At 38.7% G+C, this 24,837-nt stretch overlaps 1 protein-coding gene across 25 annotated transcripts in view; it reads right to left on the reverse strand.

The window, feature by feature from the left end:
• The window catches only part of SNAP91 (synaptosome associated protein 91), a 163,571-nt gene that overhangs the window by 52,190 nt on the left and 86,544 nt on the right, over positions 1 to 24,837 (reverse strand). For 23 of the 25 annotated variants that reach the window (XM_068985047.1, XM_068985045.1, XM_068985042.1 and 20 more), the window contains 3 exons: positions 19,681 to 19,708; positions 13,231 to 13,340; positions 11,046 to 11,161 (listed from right to left, as the gene is read on the reverse strand). In XM_068985047.1, the coding sequence (XP_068841148.1) occupies positions 11,046 to 11,161; positions 13,231 to 13,340; positions 19,681 to 19,708 (254 nt within the window). Of the gene's footprint in view, positions 1 to 11,045; positions 11,162 to 13,230; positions 13,341 to 19,680; positions 19,709 to 23,398; positions 23,405 to 24,837 lie in introns of all 25 variants that reach the window. The other 2 variants (XM_068985023.1, XM_068985020.1) reach the window with 1 other exon arrangement.

The following is a 24,837-nucleotide window of genomic DNA, read 5'->3' on the forward strand; positions in this document are numbered from 1 at the left end:
TCAAAACCGCTACTTTTTATAGAGGATTCAACTATTAAAAAAAAAAACCCACTACAGCATAAGAGTTCCAATTCATTTGCAAGTAGTACTTAATCAGAGCAATTTTTTTTTGTATTACAGAAATTGCTAGAAAACATTCCCTGTAACCAAGGAAACAGAACTACAACTAAATTAACAAGGAGATCTATATGGTGCAGTGAGATAGAGTCACACTTTAGATTAAGTGTGTTAATATATTTAAGTGCTCACCTATATCCAGAACATATCAAATGCTTGATAATGAAAGTTAATAACAGCAATGGCTTAGATGGTAGCTAGCCTTATGGCGCTGATCATTTCAGAATGCATAGAAATGCTCAATGTAATATACTTGAAACAAATATAACTGGTGTATGCCAATTATACTTCAATAAAAAAGAGCAACAGCTAACATTTAAGTTGACGTAGGACTATGAATTTCAAAGCTTCTATAAATCTTTCACAGAAAGTGTGTGTGTGTATTCATGAATGTGCATGAAAACAACCTACAGATGTGCCCCACCTAGACTTAACTAACAAGCAAAAGGTAATGTGGGTCACAAACACTGCTTATAGTATAGCTATTAATTACATTCACATGGAAACAAAGTCATGTGGTCACATAATATTGATGAGCCTTCAAGAGTGTGTTAATAAATTTCTATTAAGTCTATTAATTCTAAGAAAACCCTAGGAGTAATTCTGTATTTCTCAAAAAGTAGAAATTTTACTTCAAGCATTTACAGTAAGAAATTAGCCATTTCCCACTTCTAGGATGCACAGAGATACAATACACACACACTCAGTTGTTTGTACAGAGGGATGCATTTATTATGAAGAAAAAAACACTCTCCCTATAATGGGGAGAAAGATAGGGATTTTAAAAACGCCCTGTATTCTTTCAGTCAAAGGTGATCATTATTGGCCAGCAGAATGCCACATGTAATATGCACTATTTAAATTAAATTTATAAAATATGAATATGCTAAATTTGGTTCACACCAACAAGAAGTACTATCCTTTACAAAATGTCCCCTAAATTGGCAATATTTATCAGTACTCAGAACCCTTATGAGAAATTTGTAAACACTTGATGTGGACACATCATTAGAAAATGAAATTCTCTTACTATCATTATGACCAGATAAGAACATACAGATTTCTCAAGAGGCAGGTCAGCTGGTCTAGTATTCCCATTTCTTTAAGCATTTTCCAGACTTTGTTGTGGTCCACACAGTCAAAGGCTTTGGCATAGTCAATAAAGCAGAACAAAACGTATTTGTTATAATTTAGAATCCTCTTCAAATATGACTGTGTATCTATGGAATAAATGCAAACTCAAGGTAACTATGAGGCCTTTCAGGTAAGCTCAGTGGTAAAGAATCTGCCTACTAAGCAGGAGATGCAGGTTCAATCCCTGGGTTGGGAAGATCCCCTGGAGAAGGAAATGGCAACCCAAGTCAGTATTCTTGCCTGGGAAATCCCGTGGACAGAGGAGCCTAGTGGGCTACAGTGCATAGGATCACAAAAGAGCTGGACACAACTTGGCAACTAAACAATAGCAGCAAAGGTGACTATTATCTCTCAATTTCATATTATACTAGTTTACTTGAATTTATTAAGACTTATAAGTTTTACTATTTTGCTTAAGAACTAGAGAATTTATTTATTAATATTTTCCTCCCCAGCTGGCTTTTCTACTGCTATGAAAATAGCTATAGATATTTTGTTGAGACAAAAGACTAATGCTGTCTAAGCATCAGGTTCTAAGCCAACACTATTATACACTATAATGTGCTTTGTACTAATTATGAAAAACTGTTTCTGCTGAGCCAGCAAGTTGGAAAAGGTTTTCCTTATTCCTCAAGGATGAAAAAAGCCCACAGCTTGGCCAACAGAAAGCAGGCTGAATTTCAGACCTCTTGCCCTGCATTTGAGAAAGGCAGACTGCAGATCCACACTGCACAGCCCTAGCTAAACCATACTCATCTGCTTTCTTCTATATTCACTGATACCTCAGTGTTTCAATCAGCAATAGCTTTTCATTCCTAACAAGCAAAGACTTAAGTGTGTTATAATAAAATTGGCTATTATAACTTATTTCTCATAGTATTTTGTGTCTTAGCAAAAAGTACCGAGAGATGAATAGGAATAAAAATGTTGGGAATTCCCTGGTGGTCCAGTAGTTAGGACTCTGTGCTTCCACTGCAGAGGACAGGGGTTCAATCCTTGGTTGGGGAATAAAGGTCCCACATGCAGTGTCGTGTGGCCAAATTTTTTTTTAAATGTTACAGTACAATTTAAAAATATCTCACCTAGAGTTGTTCTTTTTATTATTTCTTTGGTGTAAAACAAACAAACCAAACAAAAAGGACACAATTTCTCTTCAGTTTGACACTGGAGAATATGGTGAAAGGAGACAGTTAACAATATCACTATTTACTTACTCAAGTTTCTAAATCGCTAAACTACTATGCTTGATAAGTTCTAAAAATTACAAAGTGTCAAATATCTACTGATTTAATTAGTTGAGAAAATCAGAGGTAATACATTCATATAATACTGAAAAAAATTTTGTATAACCCCATGAATTTATAATTAACACTAAATGTGAAATTATAAAAGTTCTATAAAAGCCATTCATATGAACTTTATGACAGAGAAAGTCTGATTTAAGGATATAGATTTGAAGCATTCTTTAATAAGAAAATATAATATGTTGTATAAAATACTGGGGCAACGAAAGTAAGTTATAAGTTGAAATAAACATTTCAAAAAGATGAAGGTCAGAATGAGAAAGCATAAGAACCAGAAGGCCCTTATAGTACTTATAGCTGATTCATGTTGTTGTGTAGCAGCAACTAACAGTAACGTAAAGCAATTATACTACAATTAAAAAAAAATACCACGAACACTTGAATACGGTTTTTTTTAAAAGAAGGCCCTTTATAAAACCAATTCAACAATATTTTCCTTTACCAACAGAGATTTAATAAAGTTAAATGATGTTGAGACTTTTGATTTAAAAAAATGACAGCTGTCAACTTAGGAGTTGAACATTTTAACAAGGGAGAAGTTTGAAGCATTTAAATGGAAAAGCACCAATATTTTAAATGCTCATCTACATAGTTAGCAACTTTATTTCACAACTAGTTACTTTCATTTTGTTAACAAAAAACTTGGAAATAAAATCAAGAGATTATAGCAGGTACTTCTGATATCACTCTGCCAATGTTTACCAAGCTCACCTAAGGATTATTTAATTACCTATGGGATGAAACTTCATTTGACGTTGCAATTTAACATTAATTAAGGACTGATTCTGAAATGATGTATCGCGTTACAGTTCTTGTCTGCTAGTGATATAATACTATGTTTGGGAGAAAAGATAACCTTAAGACATGATTTTTATTGCCCTATTGGACATTAACCAGTTTTAAACCCAACCTAGCCATCTTATTTTAACATTCCTTTTCTATAAATCCCAATTCCTCAAAATGCTGTTTTAAACAGCTTTATCATCTTACTGGTTTTCTCATCAGCCAGTTAATGTCTTTTACCAGTGTTGTTTCTCAACCCCCACAGCTTTACTAAGGTATAACTGATATATAAAAATTGTATATATTTAAGATGCACAGGTGTTCCCATCTCTTGAAGAATTTTCCACAGTTTATTGTGATCCACACGGTCAAAGGTTTTGGCATAGTCATTAAAGCAGAAATCGATGTCTTTCGGGAACTCTCTTGCTTTTTCGATGATCCAGCGGATGTTGGCAATTTGATCTCTGGTTCCTCTGCCTTTTCTAAAACCAGCTTGAACATGTGGAAGTTCACGGTTCACGTATTTTGAAGCCTGGCTTGGAGAATTTTGAGCATTACTTTACTAGCGTGTGAGATGAGTGCAGTTGTGCGAAGAATTGATGCTTTTGAACTGTGGTGTTGAAGACTCTTGAGAGTCCCTTGGACTGCAAGGAGATCCAACCAGTCCATTCTGAAGGAGATCAGCCCTGGGATTTCTTTGGAGGGAATGATGCTGAAGCTGAAACTCCAGTACTTTGGCCACTTCATGCAAAGAGTTGACTCATTGGAAAAGACTCTGATGCTGGGAGGGATTGGGGGCAGGAGGAGAAGGGGACAACAGAGGATGAGATGGCATCACTGACTCGATGGACTTAAGTCTGAGTGAACTGCGGGAGTTGGTGATAGACAGGGAGGCCTGACATGCTGCGATTCATGGGGTCACAAAGAGTTGGACACAACTGAGAGACTGAACTGAATTGAAGATGCACAGTGTAATAATTTGTTATACATATACATTATGAGAAAATGACCATAATCAAACTAACACATCCATCATCTCACATAGTTCCTGTGTTTTTGTAGTTTGAATATTTAAGAGTATTCTTTTAGCAAGTTTCAAGTATACAACACAGTATTATTAACTATAGTAACCATACTGTACACTAGATCTCCAGAAATTCTTCAGCTTACAACTGACCTTTTGTACCCTGTGACCAACATCTTCCCATTCCATGCCCTGCCCTCCATTGCTGAACAACAGCCCCAGGCAACTTCTACTTTCTGTATCTATGAGTTTGACTTTTTTAAGATTCCACATATAAGTGAGAGTGTACGTATTTGTCTTTCTATGTCTGGCATATTTATTCACTTGTCACACATAGGAGGAGTTCCTTCTTTTTAAAGGGCTGAGTAATATTTCACTGAATATATACAACATGTTTTCCTTACCCTTTCATCTGCTGACAAACACAAGTTATTTTTTTTTCTTGGCTATCGTGGCTAATGCTGCAATGAACATGGGAGTGCAGATATCCATCCACCTAGAAGTGAGATTGGTGAACCATGTAATAGTTCTATTTTGATTGTTTTGAGGAACTTCTACTCTACTGTTTTCCACAATGGTTGTACCAATTTACATTCCCACCAACAGTGTATAATGATTCCCTTTCTTCACACCCTCAACAAACACTTCTCTCTTCTCTTACTAATAATGGTCATGCTAACAAGTGTGAGGTGTTATTTCTGGTTCTGATTTCCATTTTCCTGATGATTAATGACAGTGAACACCTTCTCATATACCTGTTAGCCATCTGCACATCTTCTATGGAACTGTCCATTTATGTCCTTTGCCCATTTTAAAATCAAGGTATTTGGGTTGCTTTTTTTTCTTGCAAATATTTTCTCCCATTCCACAGGTTGCATTTTCATTCTGTTGATTGTTTCCTTTGCTGTGTAGAGGCTTTGTAGCTTGAATGTAGTTTCACTTGCTTATTTTTGCTTTTGTTGCCTGTGTTTTTGGTGGCAAATCAAAAAATCCATTGCTAAGATCAATGTCTAGGAGTTTTTTCCCCTAAAATTTATGGTTTCAGGTTTTATACTTGTTTTAATCCATTTGAGTTTTGGGTATGATATAAGATAAGGTTCTGATTTTATTCTTTTGCACTATAGACTGCAGTGATTCTGTAGATCACTTTGGGTAGTATGGACATTTTAACAGTATTAGTTCTTCTAGTCCATGATCAAAGGATATCTCTCCATTTATTTGTGTCTTCAATTTCTTTCATCAGTGTTTAAGTTTTCAGTGTAGAGGCTTTTCATCTCCTTGGTTAAGCCTATTGCTAAGTATTGGGTTGGCCAAAAGGTTCATTTGGGTTGTTATGGAAAAACCCAAACTTCTTTGCCAACTCAATATTTTATTTTTCTTGATGCTACTATAAATGGAATTATTTTTCTTCATTTTTCAGATAGTTTGTTGTTAGTGTATAGAAATGCAGTTGATTTTCATACATAAATTTTGATTCCCAAACTTTACTGAATTCATTTATTAGTTCTAACAGTTTTTTGGTGGCATCTTTTGGGTTTCTACATGTAAGACCACATCATCTGCAGAGACAATTTTATTTCTTCCTTTCCTATTTGGATGCAGAGACAATTTTATTTCTTCCTTTCCAATTTGGATGCTTTTTATTTATTTTTCTTGACTAATTGCTCTGGCTTAGATTTACAGTACTATGTTGGATAGAACTCAAGAGAGTAGGCATCTTTGTCCTAATCTTAGAGGAAAATGTTACAGCTTTTCATCATTTAGAATCATATTAGCTGTGGACGTGTCATATATACCCTTTATTATGTTGAGATACACTCCTTCTCTACCTAATTTGTTGACAGTTTTTTTTTAATCATGAAAGGTTGTTGAACTCTGTTAAGTACTTTTTCTGCAACTATTGAGATCATCATATGATTTTCATCCTTTATTCTACCATGTGGTGTATATCACCAGCAACTGTCAAACCATCCTTGCATTGCAAGGAGAAACCCCACTTGATCATAGTGTATGGTCCTTTTAATGTCCTGTTGAATTCAGTTTGTAATATTTTGTGAAGGATTTTTGTAGTTTTATGTTCATCAGGAATGATGGCCTGTTATTTTCTTTTCTTATAGTGTGTGTATCTGGCTTTGGTATGAGCGTAAAACTAGCTTCAAAAAAGTAAAGGTTGGAAGTGTTCCCTCTTTTCAATTTTTTGGGAAGAATCTGAGTAGGACTGGCATTAATTTCTGTTTAAATGTTTGGCAGAATTCACTCGTGAAGCTGTATGATCAAGGGTTTTTCTTTGTTGGGAGGTTTCTGATTTCTGCTTCAATTTCCTTATGTATGTAAGTCTGTTCAGATTTTCTTTTCTGTCTTGACTGTCAGTTGTATGTTTGTTGGTCAGCTGTATCTTGGTCAGCTGTATGTTTCTAGGAATTTATCCATTTCTTTTAGGTTATCCAATCATGGCATATAATTGCTCACAACAATCTCTTATGATTCTTTGCATTTTTATGGTATCAGCTATAATGTTTCCTCTTTCATTTATAATTTTAGTTTGGGTCATTGCCCTTTTTTCTTATTTAGTCTAGCTGAAGGTAATTTTGGGCTTCCCAGGTGACTCAGTGGTAAAGAATCCATCTGGCAATGAAGGAGACACAGGAGATGTTGGTTTGATCTCTGGGTCAAGAAGATTCCCTGGAGTAGGAAACGGCACCCCATTCCACTATTCTCAGCTGGAAAATCCCACTGACAGAGGAGCCTGGTGGGCTACAGTCTTTGGGGTCACAAAGAGACAAATACAACTGAGCATGCACACATGCAAAAGTAATTTTATCTTTTCAAAAAACCAACTCAATTTTGTCGATCTTTTCTAACATCTTTCTGGTCTCTATTTCATTTATTTCTGCTCTAATCTTTGTTATTTCCTTCCTTCTGCTATCTTTGAGCTAAGTTTGTTCTTTACCTAATTCCATGAGATGTAAAGCTAGATTGTTTGAGATCTTTTTTTCTTAATGAAGGCATTTAGCACTATAAATTTCCCTCTTAGTATTGCTTTTGCACCATCACGTAAATTTTGATATACTGTGTTTCCATTTTCTTTTGTCTCAAGATTCTTTAAAATTCCTTTTTAATTTCTTCTTTGACCCATTGGTTGGCCATATGTTATAAAATCTCCATGTATATGTGAATTTTCAAAGTTTTGTTATGTTACTGATTTCTAGTTTCATACCACTGAAGGGCAGGAATAATACTTGATATGATTTCAATCTTCTTCATCAAAATTTTCTTGTCCCAACATTCTCCACCCTGGAGACTTTTCTATGTGCAATTGAGGTGTTTGGGTGAAGCTCCTACTAGGTCTCAGAAAGAGTCGGACATGACTGAGTGACTTCACTTTCTTTCTTTCTTCCTTTCTGAAACTTCTACAATGCTTATCTTCATTCATTTTATGGTGTCCCATAGGTCCTGTATGCATCCTCTTTTTCCCCTTTTTATTCTTTTAATTGGCTATTTTCTAATTGCCAATTGGCTGTTTTCAAACCCTATCTTTGAGTTTGTGGATTTTTACTCTGTCTGATTCAGTCTTCTGTTGAAGCTCTCTACAGAGTTTTTCTTTTCAGTTCAGTCATCATATTCTATTTTATTCAGAATTTGCTTTGTTCTCTTTTATAGTTTCTATTTTCTTATTTTGTTCATGTATAGTTTTCCTGATTTTGTTTTCTTGCCTGCATGTGTTACCTTGAATTTCACTGAGCTTCTTTAGGATGATTATTTTGAATTCATTAGCAGACAATCTAGATTTATTTAGGGTAAGTTACTGAGCTTTATTAGTTTCCTTTAAATGGCAACCCACTCCAGTATTCTTTGGAAAATCCCATGGACGGAGGAGCCTGGTCAGCTACAGTCCATGGGGTCGCAAAGAATTGGACATTACTGAGTGACTTCTCTTTGGCAGTGTCATGGAGTTGTTTGTTTGTTTGTTTGTTTGTTTTGCCTGATTCTTTGTATTTCATGTAGCCTTGTGATGGTGCCTGTGCATTTGAAGGAAAAACACTTCTTCCTATTTTTAAACACTGGTTTTGGCAGGTGAAGATCTTCTCCTGTCAGGTCCCTGGGGTGATGATATTGCCTCTGGGATTGCAGTTGAATGGGGTGGGGGCAAGTTCATGTGGCTACTCCTGGGCCTGCTGTAGTGCCCATGTTGGTGGGCCTGTTACCAGGATCTTAGGTGGGTACAGATCCTGCCCCCTGGTCCCTGAGTGGACAGGACTGCATTCACAACCTTGGTTAGTAGGGCTGGAACTGGAACAAGGGTCCACTTTAGGGTCTTCAGTTGAGTTCAGGGGTGGTGGGCTTGTTACCAAGTGCATGTTTGGGTGTAGCTGCTACCAGGTCTCTGGGCTGGGAAGGACTAGCCCTAGACTGTAGCTAAGTGGGGCTGAATCAAGTCTGATATTTGCTTGAAGGTCCACAGCTGGGATCATGGCCTGTAGGCCTGCCCTTATGGGTATGGATAAGTCTGTCTCCCACAAAGTCCCCAGGTGGGCAGGACAGCTTCCTGACTGCAGCTGGGAGGGGCTGAGCCTAGTCACAAGGCTTCTTTAGGATCTGAGGCTGGACTAAGGTCACTGGGGCCTGTCTCTAAGTGCACAGACAGGTATGTCTCCTGATAGATCTCTGGGCAGGCGGGACTGCTACTGGACCAAGACTAAGAGGCTGGAGCTGGGTCACAGGCAGTTTCAGGGTCCACAGCTGAGACCAAGGTCAGCAGGCCTGTTACCTAATGCATGGGTATGTATGGTTCCCAGTTCCGTAGCAGATGTTGCCAGTGGCAGGATCATGGCCAAAGAGGACTGTAATGAGTCCACAGGGGCATGGCAGTGTTTCCAGGACTGTTGCCAGGACCAAGGTTGATGAGCCTCCTACCTGAACTCACCTTCTCAAATCAAGCCTTCTTGATCTTGGGCTTTGCAACCTCTTTCCTGGATCCCAAAGCACCCACAAAGGCACTTTTGTCTGTGGCTGGCTGCCAAATGATTACTTCTGTGGGGAGGTACAATGGGACACTTCCTATTTGACCATCTTGCTTATGTCATTCCTTCTGTGTTATTTCTATAGTTGTATGAGCCGCTTTCAAACTTAAAAAAATTTTTTACTTTGATAGTTTGATGTGGTAGAGTAAGGTATTTAATACTAACTCTGTGAAACAGTGGAAACAGTATCAGACTTTATTTTGGGGGGCTCCAAAATCACTGCAGATGGTGACTGCAGCCATGAAATTAAAAGACGCTTACTCCTTGGAAGGAAAGTTATGACCAACCTAGATAGCATATTCAAAGGCAGAGACATTACTTTGCGAACCAAGGTCCATCTAGTTAAGGCTATGGTTTTTCCTGTGGTCATGTATGGATGTGAGAGTAGGACTGTGAAGAAAGCTGAGTGCTGAAGAATTGATGCTTTTGAACTGTGGTGTTGGAGAAGGTTCTTGAGAGTCCCTTGGACTGAAAGGAGATCCAACCAGTCCATTCTAAAGGAGATCAGTCCTGGGTGTTCTTTGGAAGGAATGATGCTAAAGCTGAAACTCCAGTACTTTGGCCACCTCATGAGAAGAGTCATTGGAAAAGACACTGATGCTGGGAGGGATTGGGGGCAGGAGGAGAAGGGGATGATAAAGGTTGAGATGGCTGCATGGCATCATTGACTCAATGGACGCGAGTTTGAGTGAACTCCAGGAGTTGGTGATGGACAGAGAGGCCTGGCGTGCTACAATTCATGGGGTTACAAAGAGTCGGACATGACTGAGTGACTGAACTGAACTGTGAAACTTTAAGAATGAAGCAATAATCAACTTAATTTTACATTGGTATTAAGTATCCTTTTAAATCAAACATGTATAGAAGTGGAATTTTTCCAAAGATCCATGAATAAAGTGGAAATCAAGTAGTTACTCTTAACAAGTTTAGTATAGATCTTTTCTAGCACAAATAAGAATCTATCCCAGATTTCCAGTTGCATGAAATCAAATACAATATGAATAAAACCAATTCAGATCTAAAGAAATAAACTACGGAGACTGCACTTGCACAAACCAAATTCAAAATGCTGCCTTTCAGTAATCTCATCATTTCTGAAGGAAACACACAATCTTCTAAGGCCTGCCCTCTTAGAGAGCAATTACTTAAAATAATCAGGATTTGAGAATAGCTAAGAAAAAATATTCCCATTGTCTCAACTTTAATAATAAAACCATGTGACTACTTGAATATTTTAACTGTATTATGGGTACTTTCGGGGCTTCCCAGGTGGCTCAGTGGTAACGAATTTGCCTTTCAATGGAGGAGACACAGGAGACATGGGTTCTATTCCTGGGTCGAGTAGATCCTCTGGAAAAGGAAATGGCAACCCACTCCAGTGTTCTTGCCTGGAGAATCCCATGGACAGAGGAGCCTGGAGGGCTACACTCCAGGAGGCTGGGAGAGTCAGACACGACTGAGCAACAGAGCACACGCACATAGCACACACGGGTAGCTTTTGTCTCTCTTTCAATGTATATTTCAATCCATCGATGCCATTTTTAGCATTTCCTCCCTCAGTTTCTAGCACCACTTTGCATAATCAGAAGGAAAGAGTAACAAATATAACCTGAATGAAAATAGCTAAACAGAAAAATGGCACAGCTGTCTGATTCCACTCACCTCCCCACGCAGTGGCGCCTCCTGAAGGTGGTGCTGGTGCTGGTGCCGCTGCTGCTGCCCCTGCAGGGGAGAAGTCTGGCTGGAGGTCCAGGAGATCGCTAGATGGTTTCGAAGTGCTGAAAGGCAAATATCACTTTACAATCAGATTTTTGAAATTTTAAAATGTAAAGGTGTTTTTTAAATAAAGACAACGCAGAAAACATCACAGATTTTGGATATATTAAATCCAGCAAGAGAATAATATTTGTGAAAGTACAGCAGTAAAACATAAGTTCCTCTATTCCAAGAGTTGGCCAACTACCTCTGTCAAGGGCCAGATGCTAAGCATCTAAGTTTTGTGGGCTAGACAGCCTCTGTCACTACTTGACTCTGCCAGTGCAGCATGAAAAAGACACAGTGTGCGAACAAACAAACATGCCTTGTTGCAATAAAAATTTATTTACAAAGACAGTGGGCTAGATCTGATCTATGGGCCATCGTCTGCCAACTCCTGCTCCACAGATAACAAAGTTAAATCATACCTCAAGCAATGGCTTACTCAGCAAATCATAGAGCAGAAAGATAAAGGGAAAATCTAAATGCCTCAAAGTAAGGGGGAATTTTAAACATGTTATGTCTACTGAGTAGCATTTGAAATGCTGATTATGAGGACTCTGACAAAAGGAAACATGCTCCAAATATTAAAGAGAATTATTGGTAATTTTTTCCTTTTCTCTATTTCCTAAAATTTTTTGTATTTTTTTTTGTATCATGGTAAATAATTCTTATCTTGAAAAGAATTTATTTATAAACCAAAGAACACTAAAATGAATAATCAGTATTGTACCTTTTTTCTATGTTAAATTGCAACATATCAAGTTGGCCTGTAAGAGGCCTCACCCATAAACAATTTCATATTTTTTCACTCTTACTAAGATGGGGCTGTGCTTTCCAAAGCTCTTTCATCTATAGAAGTTCCAAGGAAGAGCCTAGAGCTTTACTATTCAAAGTATGATCTCCAAACTAACAGCATCTTGGGACCTTGTTAGAAATGCAAAGTCTCAGGCTTACCCCATATCTACTATATCAGAGTCTTCATTTTACTGTGACCCCAGGTGTTCACTGTCCATTCAGGTTTAAGGAGCACTGGCTTAAAGGCTGCGATATCAGGTACTAAGCCACCAGGGTCCAGGTTCCCCAACCCTCTTTATAAACAGCAGTTCAATCCCTATCTTTTTTACATATTAGATTTGCAGATAATATTCTTTGAAACTTGCCTAGTTTTGATATCTATTTCATAAGTACAACTGGTTTAAGAGCCAGAATAGGGAAATATTTGTTATTAAGACCTGAATCAAAGTTTTTATACGAAGCAATTTATCTTGGTATAGAGGCAGAAAGAACTTGGCCTTTCCAAGCCTGTGATTATAAAACTAGAATTAAGTGAGTGGAGACCAACAGGCATAGTTTACATGGATACGTTATGTGGATTTATTGCTCAGTTCAAAATTCAAGTCTCCAAGTACAGAGCATTCATAATCAGAGTCACAGATACTACAAGATGGGACCAGAATCTTCTTGAGGCAAAAGAACCAAACAAAGAGCTGACCTAAGATTAATACCTGAGGAAGCCTCTCTTAGTTGGGGCTTCCTTTGAGGCACCTCAGAGATTTCATACAACACACAGTCATCCCCATCTTTCTCACTACTATTCCGACTTTTAGGTGCTATAAAAGCAATTAGGAGCATCCTGACAGTTTCTTCCTACAAGCAGAGTTTGAGTTCCTCATATGTACCACCTACTCGACCTACCATTGCATTTCACTTCACTTCATTTCATTTTATAGCACTTCAAGACAGCCTTTAAATTTCACAAAAGAAGAAATGAATTTCAGAAAACACTGTCCATATCATCCATTTCAGAAGAACCTGAAATGTGTGCATCTTTCTTCCACTTTCTCTCCCAAATATCTGAACAAGGCAATTCCCAGAGCTTAGGTCTTACTTACACTTTGAGAGGTACAAAGTTAAATAACTGTATAAAGTGTAGAAGAACTTACTCTGTGTACCTGAAAATAACCCAAAATAGCATATATTCACTAGAATAACATTTCATTTTGTGAAGTCATTTGGGTTCAACACATAAAAATTAAAAAAACCTAATCAAAATATTAATAAACAGTTTGCTACATGCTCATGAACTAACCTGACTGGTACAGCTGCCGATGCAGTTGCAAACAGATCAACCGGAGGCGATGTGTCAATAGTTTTAGCTGGTGTAGAATTAGGCGATGTAACAGTTGTGACTGGAGAAGACTAAAAGGGAAGAGGCACAGCACGCTCTGGTCAAATCTGAACCTACATGACACAAGGCGACAGGCCCCCTACTATGCAGACCTATGCCATTTGGTAGCTCCTCATGGGAGGAAAAATCTCCAGAAAATTTCAAATTGACAATTATAATAAATAATCAATAGTGGACAAAATATGTTTCAAATATTACAAGTTATATGTAATTTATATAGAATTATGACAAAGTATTTCTCCTAACCCAGCAATGACTTCTATGCATATATTTATAATCAAAGCCAAATAATAAATTAGGAGCTTGGGATTAACAAACACATACTACTATATGTAAAACAGGCAAACAAGGTCCTACTGAATACGTATAGCACGGTGAACTACATTTAACATCTGATAATAACCTATGATGGAAAGAGAAACTGAAAAAGAATTAACACACATATTTAAACTGGATCACTTTGCTGAACATCAGAAACGACTACCACATTGTAAATCAACTATACTTCAATTTAAAAAAAAAATAAAATGAAGGCCAAACATATTTCCTAAACAAAAAATTAGTGGGAAAGATCTTACTAGCTGCAAAAATGAAAAAAAAAAATCAACTGCAATGATTGCATTAAAACCCAGGCCATTCTTTTCTGCATCTTAAACAGACTGTATGCAAAGTCTTCTCAGATGCCTGTAACATCTAGAAATCTAACTTAAAAAATAGTTCACAAACAGCAGAGAACTATCCCCATACAAGATTCAAGTCACTGACAGCTTGAGAATAGACCTTCACTAATGTGAAAAGATAAAATTTAAAAAGTGAAATCAAACCCAACATTTATTGTCCTATGGTGGTTTAAGAAGAGGACCTAATAGTAAGCCAATTATTAAAAAACTAAGATGCTTGTATAGTGTGGATCACAATAAACTGTGGAAAATTCTGAAAGAGATAGGAATACCAGACCACCTGACATGCCTCTTTAGAAATCTGTGTGCAGGTCAGGAAGCAACAGTTAGAACTGGACATGGAACAACAGATTGGTTCCAAATAGGAAAAGGAGCACATCAAGGCTGTATATTGTCACCCTGCTTATTTAACTTCTATGCAGAGTACATCATGAGAAACGCTGGGCTGGAAGAAACACAAGCTGGAATCAAGATTGCCGGGAGAAATATCAATAACCTCAGATATGCAGATGACACCACCCTTATGGCAGAAAGTGAAGAGGAACTAAAGAGCCTCTTGATGAAAGTGAAAGAGGAGAGTGAAAAAGTTGGCTTAAACCTCAACATTCAGAAAACGAAGATCATGGCATCTGATCCCATCACTTCATGGGAAATAGATGGGGAAACAGTGGAAACAGTGTCAGACTTTATTTTCTGGGGTCCCAAAATCACTGCAGATGGTGACTGCTCCCATGAAATTAAAAGATGCTTACTCCTTGGAAGAAAAGTTATGACCAACCTAGATAGCATATTCAAAAGCAGAGACATTACTTTGCCAACAAAGGTCCATCTAGTCAAGGCTATGGTTTTTCCAGTGGTTATGTATGGATGTGAGAGTAAGACTGTGAAGAAAGCTGAGTGCCAAAGAATTGATGCTTTTGAACTGCGGTGTTGGAGAAGACTCTTGAGAGTCCCTTGGTCTGCAAGAGAATCCAACCAGTCCATCTTAAAGGAGATCAGTCCTGGGTGTTCATTAGAAGGACTGATGCTGAAGCTGAAACTCCAATACTTTGGCCACTTCATGCAAAGAGTTGACTCATTGGAAAAGACCCTGATGCTGGGAGGGATTGGGGGCAGGAGAAGAAGGGGACAACAGAGGATGAGATGGCTGGATGGGATCACTGACTCAATGGACATGAGTTTGGGTAAACTCTGGGAGTTGGTGATGGACAAGGAGGCCTGGCGTGCTGTGATTCATGGGGTCGCAGAGTTGGACATGACTGAGCAACTGAACTGAACTGAACTGTATAGTAACTATCCTAATTCTATTTTCTTTTACTTGGTATATTCAATTTGCCTGTATTCACAAGAGAAAGATGAATGGATCATCTCAAAACAGTCCACTGATACTCAGTTCTGTAAGTGGAAATGAGACATAACAGCACCAAAATGCACAAAGACCAAGATCAAGCAAGGGCCATCAGCCACTGCTGTAACAGGACACCTAATTTCAAGCAGACCAAATGTAGGAGAAATTTGAAAAAGAATATATTAAGAAAATGGACTGAGGAGATAAGCAATGTATAGCAGTTTCCTGACTTAAATAGTATCTGTTTAATAGGTCCATATAGTCAAAGCTATGGTTTTTCCAGGAATCATGTACAGATGTTAAGAGTTGGACCATAAAGAAGGCTGTGTGCCAAAGAATTGATGCTTTTGAACTGTGGTGTTAGAGAAGACTCTTGAGAGTCCCTTGGACAGCAAGGAGATCCAACCAGTCATTCATAAAGGAAATCAATCCTGTATATTCATAGGGAGGACTGATGCTGAAGCTGAAGCTGCAATACTTTGGCCACCTGATGCAAATAACTGACTCATTGGAAAAGACCCAGATGAGGAGAAAGATTGAGGTCAGGAGGAAAAGGGGAGAACAAAGGATGAAATGGTTGGATGGCATCACCAACTCAACAGACATAAGTGTGAGCAAACTGTGGGAGATAGTGAAGGACAGGGAAGCCTGGCATGCTGCAGTCCATAGCGTCGCAAAGAGTGGAACATCACTTAGCAACTGAACAACGAATAGCTATTTGCCTAAGAATATGCTTCCCAGGTGACTCAGTGGTAAAGAACTGGCCTGCAAATGCAGGAGGCCACAGGAGATGGGTTTGATCCCTGGATCAGGAAGATCCCCTGAAGGAGGAAATTGCAACCTGATTCAGTAATCTTACTTGGGCTTCCCAGGTGGCTCAGTGAAGAATCCACCTGCCAATGCAGGAGACATGAGATGCAGGTTCAGTCCCTGGGTCAGGAAGATCCCCTGGAGGAGGACAGGGCAACCCACTCTAGTATTCTTGCCAGGATAATCTGTGGACAGGGGAGCCTGGTACTGTCCGTAGGGTTGCAGAGTCAGAAACAACTGAGTGAGTATGGGCACAAGCACTACGAATATAGCTCATAAAGAATTCAAAACCCAAAGATAAACAAGTGCCAAGCACCAAGCACTTCCAAAAAAGATAAAAGATAAACTCAAGAGCAGTATGAATACTGTTGCTCAGTTCAGTTCAGTAGCTCAGTTGTGTCCGACTCTTTGCGACCCCATGAATCGCAGCACACCAGGCCTCCCTGTCCATCACCAACTCCCGGAGTTCACTCAGACTCTTGTCCATCGAGTCAGTGATGCCATCCAGCCATCTCATCCTCTGTCATCCCCTTCTTCTCCTGCCCCCAATCCCTCCCAGCATCAAAGTCTTTTCCATGAGTCAACTCTTTGCATGAGGTGGCCAAAGTACTGGAGTTTCAGCTTTAGCATCATTCCTTCCAAAGAAATCCCAGGGTTGATTTCCTTCAGAACGGACTGGTTGGATCTCCTTGCAGTCCAAGGGACTCTCAAGAGTATTCTCCAACGCCACAGTTTAAAAGCATCAATTCTTCGGTGCTCAGCCTTCTTCACAGTCCAACTCTCACATCCATACATGACCACAGGAAAAACCATAGCCTTGACTAGACAGACCTTAGTTGGCAAAGTAATGTCTCTGCTTTTGAAATGCTATTTAGATTGCTCATAACTTTTCTTCCAAGGAGTAAGCGTCTTTTAATTTCATGGGAGCAGTCACCATCTGCAGTGATTTTGGAGCCCCCTAAAATAAAGTCTGACCCTGTTTCCCCACCTATTTCCCATGAATTGATGGGATCGGATGCCATGATCTTCATTTTCTGAATGTTGAGCTTTAAGCCAACTTAAGGGTCAACTCAAGCTTTGTTCTTCACCAAAAATTCAAAGTTTCCCAATGGAATGTGAAAGAGTAACAAGGGAATAGAAACAACTGACAAAAATGAACTTGCGTGCTGTCCCCTGTGGGCACTGACAACTCTGAAATAAATGTGTGGTTTCTGTTTCAACCAACACATGTAAATAAGCTTAGGAAGTGATGTTTAGGAAATACCAAGGAGAATGTACTGACAGCAATGAATCTACCAACAGCAATGCAGAAATGAAGGTCTCCAAAGGCTCACTAAAAACTGCCTTGTGATAATAAGCTCTCAAGAGATGAGGAAGGGAGGAAAACAGAACCAAAATAATCCTGTTATTACCAAAAAAAAAAAAAGTCAAAATTTGATTTGGCCAAAATACCTAAACAGACCATCCTAAAGGATTCCAGCATTTTGCCACACTCCACTCAGCAGTCCTGTGGCAGAATTCTTTCACAGACATGATTTGAAATCCAGCGGTGCAGCATGATCACCAGGGAGCTTCAGTGGTTTGTTTGACTGATGGCGCTCCCTGAGGAACTCTCGGGCAGATGGCCACGTGCTGACAGAGTACAGGGTGTCTGGGGTACCCTGTGCAGTCCTAATGCCATCTTTCTTCTCTGTAATAACATTAGTTACATGACAGAAATTCGGCAAAGAGGAAAGAGCACATTTATCGCACTTTTGCCTGAAAAATACAATGGCAAATCTAAACTACCGACCTACAGAACTAAAATCATTCTTGTCACTGACAACCCTAATCTTGTCCTTACAAGACGCTAAAGGAGAAAAGGGAGTTGAAGGAGTTACGACAGTTATTACAATAGATTGTCTAAAAGACATGTTTGGAAGGATACCCAATGACGATTGGTTTCTTTATCATCCCAGGTGGTGCTAGTGGTAAAGAGCCCACGTATCAGTGCAGATAGATGTTAAGAGACTCAGGTTCAATTCCTGGGTCAGGAAAATCCCCTGAAGGAGGGCATGGTAACCCACTCCAGTATTCTTGCCTGGAGAATCCCATGGACGGAGGAGCCTGGTGGGCTATAGTCCATAATATCGTAAAGAGTCGGACACAACTTCAGCGACTTAACATGTATGCACCATCAAGGCAGGCACAACATCATGTGCCTTATTCATCCCACCAGGCTATGATTCAGAGTTCTTAAAAGTCCTTTGAAACTAGTAAGATGTTACACTGATATATTTGTTCTCAGTTGCAATATAAATGTATGAAAATTTCTCCTACTTAAAAAAATTTTTAGTCCAGACAGAGGGCTAAATAGACATTGCTATATGATATTGGACTGAGAAACTAATGTAAGAGGAAATACAAAAAAAAAAAAAGAAAAAGAAAAAATTACCTTACCTTTCCTCAAAAAATCCAAAATAAAATTACCATGAAAGTGAAGGTGTTAGCCACTCAGTCAGCCCGACTCTTTGCGACCCCGTGGACTGTAGCCCACCAGGCTCCACCGTCTACGGGATTCTCCAGGCAAGAATACTGGAATGGGTTGCCATGCCCTCCTCCAAAATTATCATAGGATCCAGCAATTTCACTTCTGGGTGCAGACGCTGCTACTGCTAAGTCACTTCAGTCGTGTCCAACTCTGTGCGACCCCACAGATGGCAGCCCACCAGGCTCCCCTGTCCCTGGGGTTCTCTAGGCAAGAACTCTGGAGTGGGTTGCCATTTCCTTCTCCAATGCATGAAAGTGAAAAGTGAAAGTGAAGTCGCTCAGTCGTGTCCGACTCCCAGCGACCCCATGGACTGCAGCCCACCAGGCTCCTCCATCCATGGGATTTTCCAGGCAAGAGTACTGGAGTGGGGTGCCATTGCCTTCTCCAGGGTGCAGACTCTGAAGAACTGCAAATAGGGACTTGAACAGATATTTGTATACCATGTTCACGGCAGCATTATTTACAATAACCAAAAGGTGGAAGTGACCTAAGTGATCATCTATGGAGGGATGGATGAACAATATGTGGTCTATACATAGAATGGAATAGTATTCAGACTTCAAAAGAAAGGAAATTTCTGACACATGCTAAGATCTTAAGGGAAAACCCAAACAAACTTTTTGGACAACCCAATACAACAAGGATGAACAAGGAAGATACTGTGCTAAGTAAAATAAGCCAGTCACAAAAGAACAGGTATTGAGAGGTTCAGTTTATTTGAGGCCCCTTGAGTTGTCAAAATCATAGCAATAAAAAGTAGAATTGTGCCTTGCCAGGAGTTGGGGGTGTAGGGGATGAGGGTGGGAATGATGAGGAAATGTTTAAAGGGTACAGGGTTTCAGCTTGGGAAGAAAATGTTCTCCAAATGGATAGCAGCAATGCCTGCCCAACAATGTGAATGTACTTACTGCCACTGAACTCTACAATCAAAAGTTGTTAAAAAGGTAAAAAAAAAAACACACACACACACAAGACAAACTTACCTTACTTAATGGAGAGGGAGCACCAGATCTAAAAGGAAATCAAAAAGAATAAACACTAAATAAACCTGAATACATTTGTAGAAGCATTTAAGTCTGATGCTTGGTCAAGCATTAACCTGTTTATATATAGACTTTTTAGTAATGCATATTTTCTAAAAACAATTTTTATCTGACATCTGCTTCTAATGTTTTCCATCCACTTAATTTCTAGTGCTAAAAATTCTTAAATTCAAAATCTTTTTTTGTATTTCTAGCAACTCAGTTAACTACTGGAGTTGATCTGTATTGCCTACATCCATCAAAAATAAACTGCTCAACTTGCAATTTTAAAAAATTTGCCCAAGACGACCTGGGAAAAAGAATGCTTTATAGATTTTTTTCAAAATTATCTGGTTTAATATTTTTAAAAGTTAGAAAACCCATGAAGATTAAAGTACACTGTGATTCATTTAATCAAATTGTGATACATAAAAGGAACACTAGAATAAAAAGAAATCCCTACACGTGCCTGATATGTGTCTCAACTTTCATGTCCTAGAGCTTGTCTTTTTTTTCATGGCTGTAATGAAAACTATCTATGAGAAATGTTTTCGTTATCCTGTGAAAACTTGAGAGCTTGAAAGGAATGGTAACCTCAATCCTTGTTTCTAAGGGAATGAGGGAGAATCAGGATGAAATACATTTCTTTTTTCAGTTAGATTACTGGTGGCACTGATTATTGTATGTCATTCCCAGCAAAATGCTTCAGAAACAACTGCCTAAACAGCTTAGATTTTACTACCCTGAATTGGCAGAAAATAAATTAGTAAGGAAGCATGATGAAGGAAAAAAAGAGATTTCAATAAGAAGACTATCATCAGGGTCTTAGAGGATAGTTTTCTATTTCTTTCCAGAGATAATAGCATGCGTGGCAGGAGTAAAGTAAAATTAGCAGAGATTTAGTAACTGGAGGTTGGTACAGTATCATGAATTTTTTGTTTTACTGGATATAGCAAAAGAAATTTAACAATCTTAGATGCATTTGGAGAAGGCAATGGCACCTCACTCCAGCACTCTTGCCTGGAAAATCCCATGGACGGAGGAGCCTGGTGGGCTGCAGTCCATGGGGTCACTAAGAGTCTGACACGACTGAGCGACTTCACTTTCACTTTTCACTTTCATGCATTGGAGAAGGAAATGGCAACCCACTCCAGTGTTCTTGCCTGGAGAATCCCAGGGACGGAGGAGCCTGGTGGGCTGCCGTCTATGGGGTCGCACAGAGTCGGACACGACTGAAGCGACTTAGCAGCAGCAGCAGCAGCAGATGCATTTTAATAGCTCTTACGTTCAACTTCATCTGCAAACACATGCCTGCCATTTCCTGTTTGGTTTTTACTGAAAACGAATGTGAAATAAAGAGATGTCTTACAGAGATCTCTGTGATATAATGAAGATAGAAGCCTAAGGGTAATGCTTGATTAGGTTATGTTTAGTTTGGCTGGTATCTTCAGTATAGCATACCCTATGGAGAAAAGGATATATATATCTATGCTGCTCATTAAGGGTCTACTGAAATAAATGGAATCACAGTATTCTCTGTATCTCAGAAACTTAGGAACCTACAAATCTAGTACTAAGGTTGAAAATTCCCTAATGAGTTTTTGGTTAATAATTTCTCCACTCCCACCATTTCTTCTTTTTAAATATGTGGAAAAGGAAAGGAGTTAGGTCTAAATAAAAATTCAAGAAAGTAATAGTCTTAACCCTGCAAAGCCAAAACAGACAACACAGAAGCCACCTGATATGGTCACTTTCTAACAATGAGTTAATTGAAATTAATTTGTTTCTCTCTCAAGAGCTTTTAATGAATCAATTCTTAGTGGTACTGACACAATGAGAAATATTAATGCAGAAAAGAGAACTGAGGAGGAATGAGAACGTTTTAAACTATAGGTCCAAACTAATATATAAAGGTTTCTGACATATTCTATGCTCTGTAGCAAAATAAAGATACAGTAAAAATGACAATTTCTCTACCTACTGGTAAAGAATATCATGCTCAAACCTAAGTACAAAATATCATCACTGGCACAAGAATCAGTTTGCCAAGCTCTTGCATGAATGCTATTACTAAATGACACTTGTAGTCACCCTGTGGATTAAGCAAAAATCTACCGTCTGTCTCCTCCAATCATTCCACTTACTGCACTGTATCTTATTTGCCTGTCTTCACCACTAGATGCCAAATTTTTGGAAGGAAGCAATTCTATCTCATTGCTTTGTATCAGATAAATATATTGCAGAATAAATTAGCCAAACATCTTAACAGTTATTTTCTTATGAAACTAAACTGTCAGGATGTACGATCTCTGTTTCCATGGACCAGATCCAGGTTTTGTCATGATTTCCTCAAAAAGGGAGAACCAGAGGTGTTCCCATTGGGGCCACTGCTTTAAGAAGCATCACTCATCACTGATTAAAGTCTGAGGGCTCTGAGGCTCAAAGAGGTAAATAACTTGCCCAAGCCTCATCATTCTTTAATGGTGGATTTCAGGCTCTGGTCCAAGTCTGTCTGTGCACGTTTCACATTCCGGCCTGTCCTGATGGAAAACACAGGGGAGCCCAGCACATTTGTTCCTCTCTTACATAATACACGGACTGCTTCTTTTAACCTGTTCCTTAGCTGTTCCTATCACTGGCTGTTAGCCCTTTAGAAAAGAAAATGCTATAATCTTTAGATATAAAATATGACATTATTTAAAGCCTGGTACTCATTTCAGTACTGATTTCAATTACTTGGGCTAGAGAAATTTAGTACACAGTGAATCATGTTGGGGAAAAATAAGACATGAATGTAATTTAAGACAAGAATGAATGACCTATAGTAATGTACTCTAAATCTTGTAAAACATTACAAACAAACCATGGATTTTTATGACGAACACAGAAAATGCCAAGATTTGCTACCAGTGTGTTAATGGTAAGCCATCAAAAAGAGAAATTTTATTTCTTATTCATAACACTAATCCCTATACAGTTTTGGTCATAAATGCTAGTCAGAAAGATAGACAAAATGCATATGAGAAAAACCTGTCTCTTCCAAATAATTTTAATTATACTAATCTTGAGGTTTCTTGCACCCTCAACGGCTAGTAAATCCACGTATAAAACAAAATCAAGTTCTCTCTTTAGTTCTGTGGAATTACAGAAACAGTTAATGTACAAATGCGTATCACACAGTATTACAGAAAATTTAAAAAATGAGTTGTCAGTGGATATAAGGCACTAAATAGAAAAGACCTACATGTTTTTAGCAGACATTTGAAAATGCTTCTTTTAAAGTATCTACTTAGAATAATTTTATACTGCTTCTAGAAGACAAAGAAAACCTCTTTAATTAATTTTCTCTGTAACATTGTCTTTTGGCAGTTCTGCCATGAGCCACAGGTAAATCTTTTGTTTACTAAACAAGTGAAGAAGTCTTTGATTTCTAAAATCTCAGAGGAATATCTGTACAGCCACCTAAGAGAGTTTGTTAGTCTTGATTTAACACCAAAATAAAGTAAAACCATTTATGCCAGTCACCTTGAGATACGAATTTCAAAAGTATAATGGAAAAAACACAGATATATAAAATGGACAGAAATCAGTTTTAAATACCAAATGTGGAATCTTAAGAGTGTTTTTTGCATTTTTAGTAATAACCAAATGCAAAAAAGTCACTCAATACAGTACTCACCCTTCACTTAAGTTCCCAGGTAAGCACAAACATACAAAGAAATAAACAGTTAACTACTATAGTTCATTTATTTTAAAAATAGGGAATAAGCAAAGACAAGTTCAGAGGTGGTCTTAGCCAATTCAGCTAAGAAATTTGACAAGCATTAAGTGACTTTAAAGGAGAGAGGAAAATTATGCTCAGTCAAAGGTAATTCAAAACAAAAGACCATTAAGTTTTTATTTTACTACTCTAAATGTCCATAGCTAAAGAGCCCAAAAATAGTTTGTAGCAGCCACAAGGGGGCAGCTTGAGATCTGAAGTTAGGCTGATGAAATTCACTCTGGGAGATGGCTTTTCACATGAATGCTGCCCTGGCAGATTTAAGCAGGGGAAAGGGTAGACCTGTGCAGGGTGTGAGGACATGAGAGGGGAAGATGGCTTATCTGCCTTGCACCCATGCACATCCTGCATTGCCCGGGGAGAGGCTCTCACTCCGGGATGTGCATATTTCCTCATCTAGACGGATCCACCAGCCAGAGGAGCAGGGACTCTGCCCAGACTTCCTGTGTCCTTTGGTTTAAATCCTAGGTAACTCATCTGGCTTCCTAGACACCCTAATATGATGTGGGGGAAGGGGCTGCAATCACTGGAAGTGGCCACCTTCTTTTGTGACTTACTACTCTCATGCCTTTTTAGTTGACATCAATCTACCCGCACAAGTACAATCACCCTTGGCCAACAGTGAAGTGGGAACAGATCTGGGACAACCCTGACAGAGCCCCTCAGAGGTCCTGCCAGTCGTCACTCCAAACAGCTCTGCCATCACTGCCTAAGAGTCCCACGTCATTGTTTATTATTGAAAATTTAAGACATGCAATAATTTTTATACTAACTTGTAATAGATGACAAATAACCCTTAGCTAATGAAACAACAAGCGAAAAAGTGACTTTGAGACACAACAATCTCAATTCTAGGAGAATGCCCAGAGAGAAACAAGCAGAAAGGAGATGCATTTTAATAGCTGTATCACAGGTAAAATCCATGCTCAGCCGACAGCCCTGCAATGAGCAGTTCATGGGTTGTCTCTGCCAATTTCTGCTGTCAATCTAAACAGAATCGACATACAGCTGGGAACACCAACAAAAACAGATTTCAAACTGGCTCTGTAGAGAGAGCTACACTAAGTTTTTAGATGAAGATAATGAAGTACAAAATAGTCTCTGACCTTAGGAAACAGAAAATCCATTTAAACCACATATGAGGGTGGGGGCAGGGGAGGAGAAGGGAAGTCATAACACAGTGCAGTGCATGATTAAGGAAGGCTTCATGAGATGGCCCTCCTGAGATGTATAAGATGCCCACACACAGAGACAAGGAGAGATAAGCATCCAAGATTAGCAGAATTACAGTCTAAGCAAGGCGCTAAAACTGAAAAGGATCAGGTCTTGTGAACAGA

This window comes from Capricornis sumatraensis, chromosome 13 (assembly GCF_032405125.1).
Source record: "Capricornis sumatraensis isolate serow.1 chromosome 13, serow.2, whole genome shotgun sequence".
NCBI classification, from domain to species: Eukaryota; Metazoa; Chordata; class Mammalia; order Artiodactyla; family Bovidae; genus Capricornis; species Capricornis sumatraensis.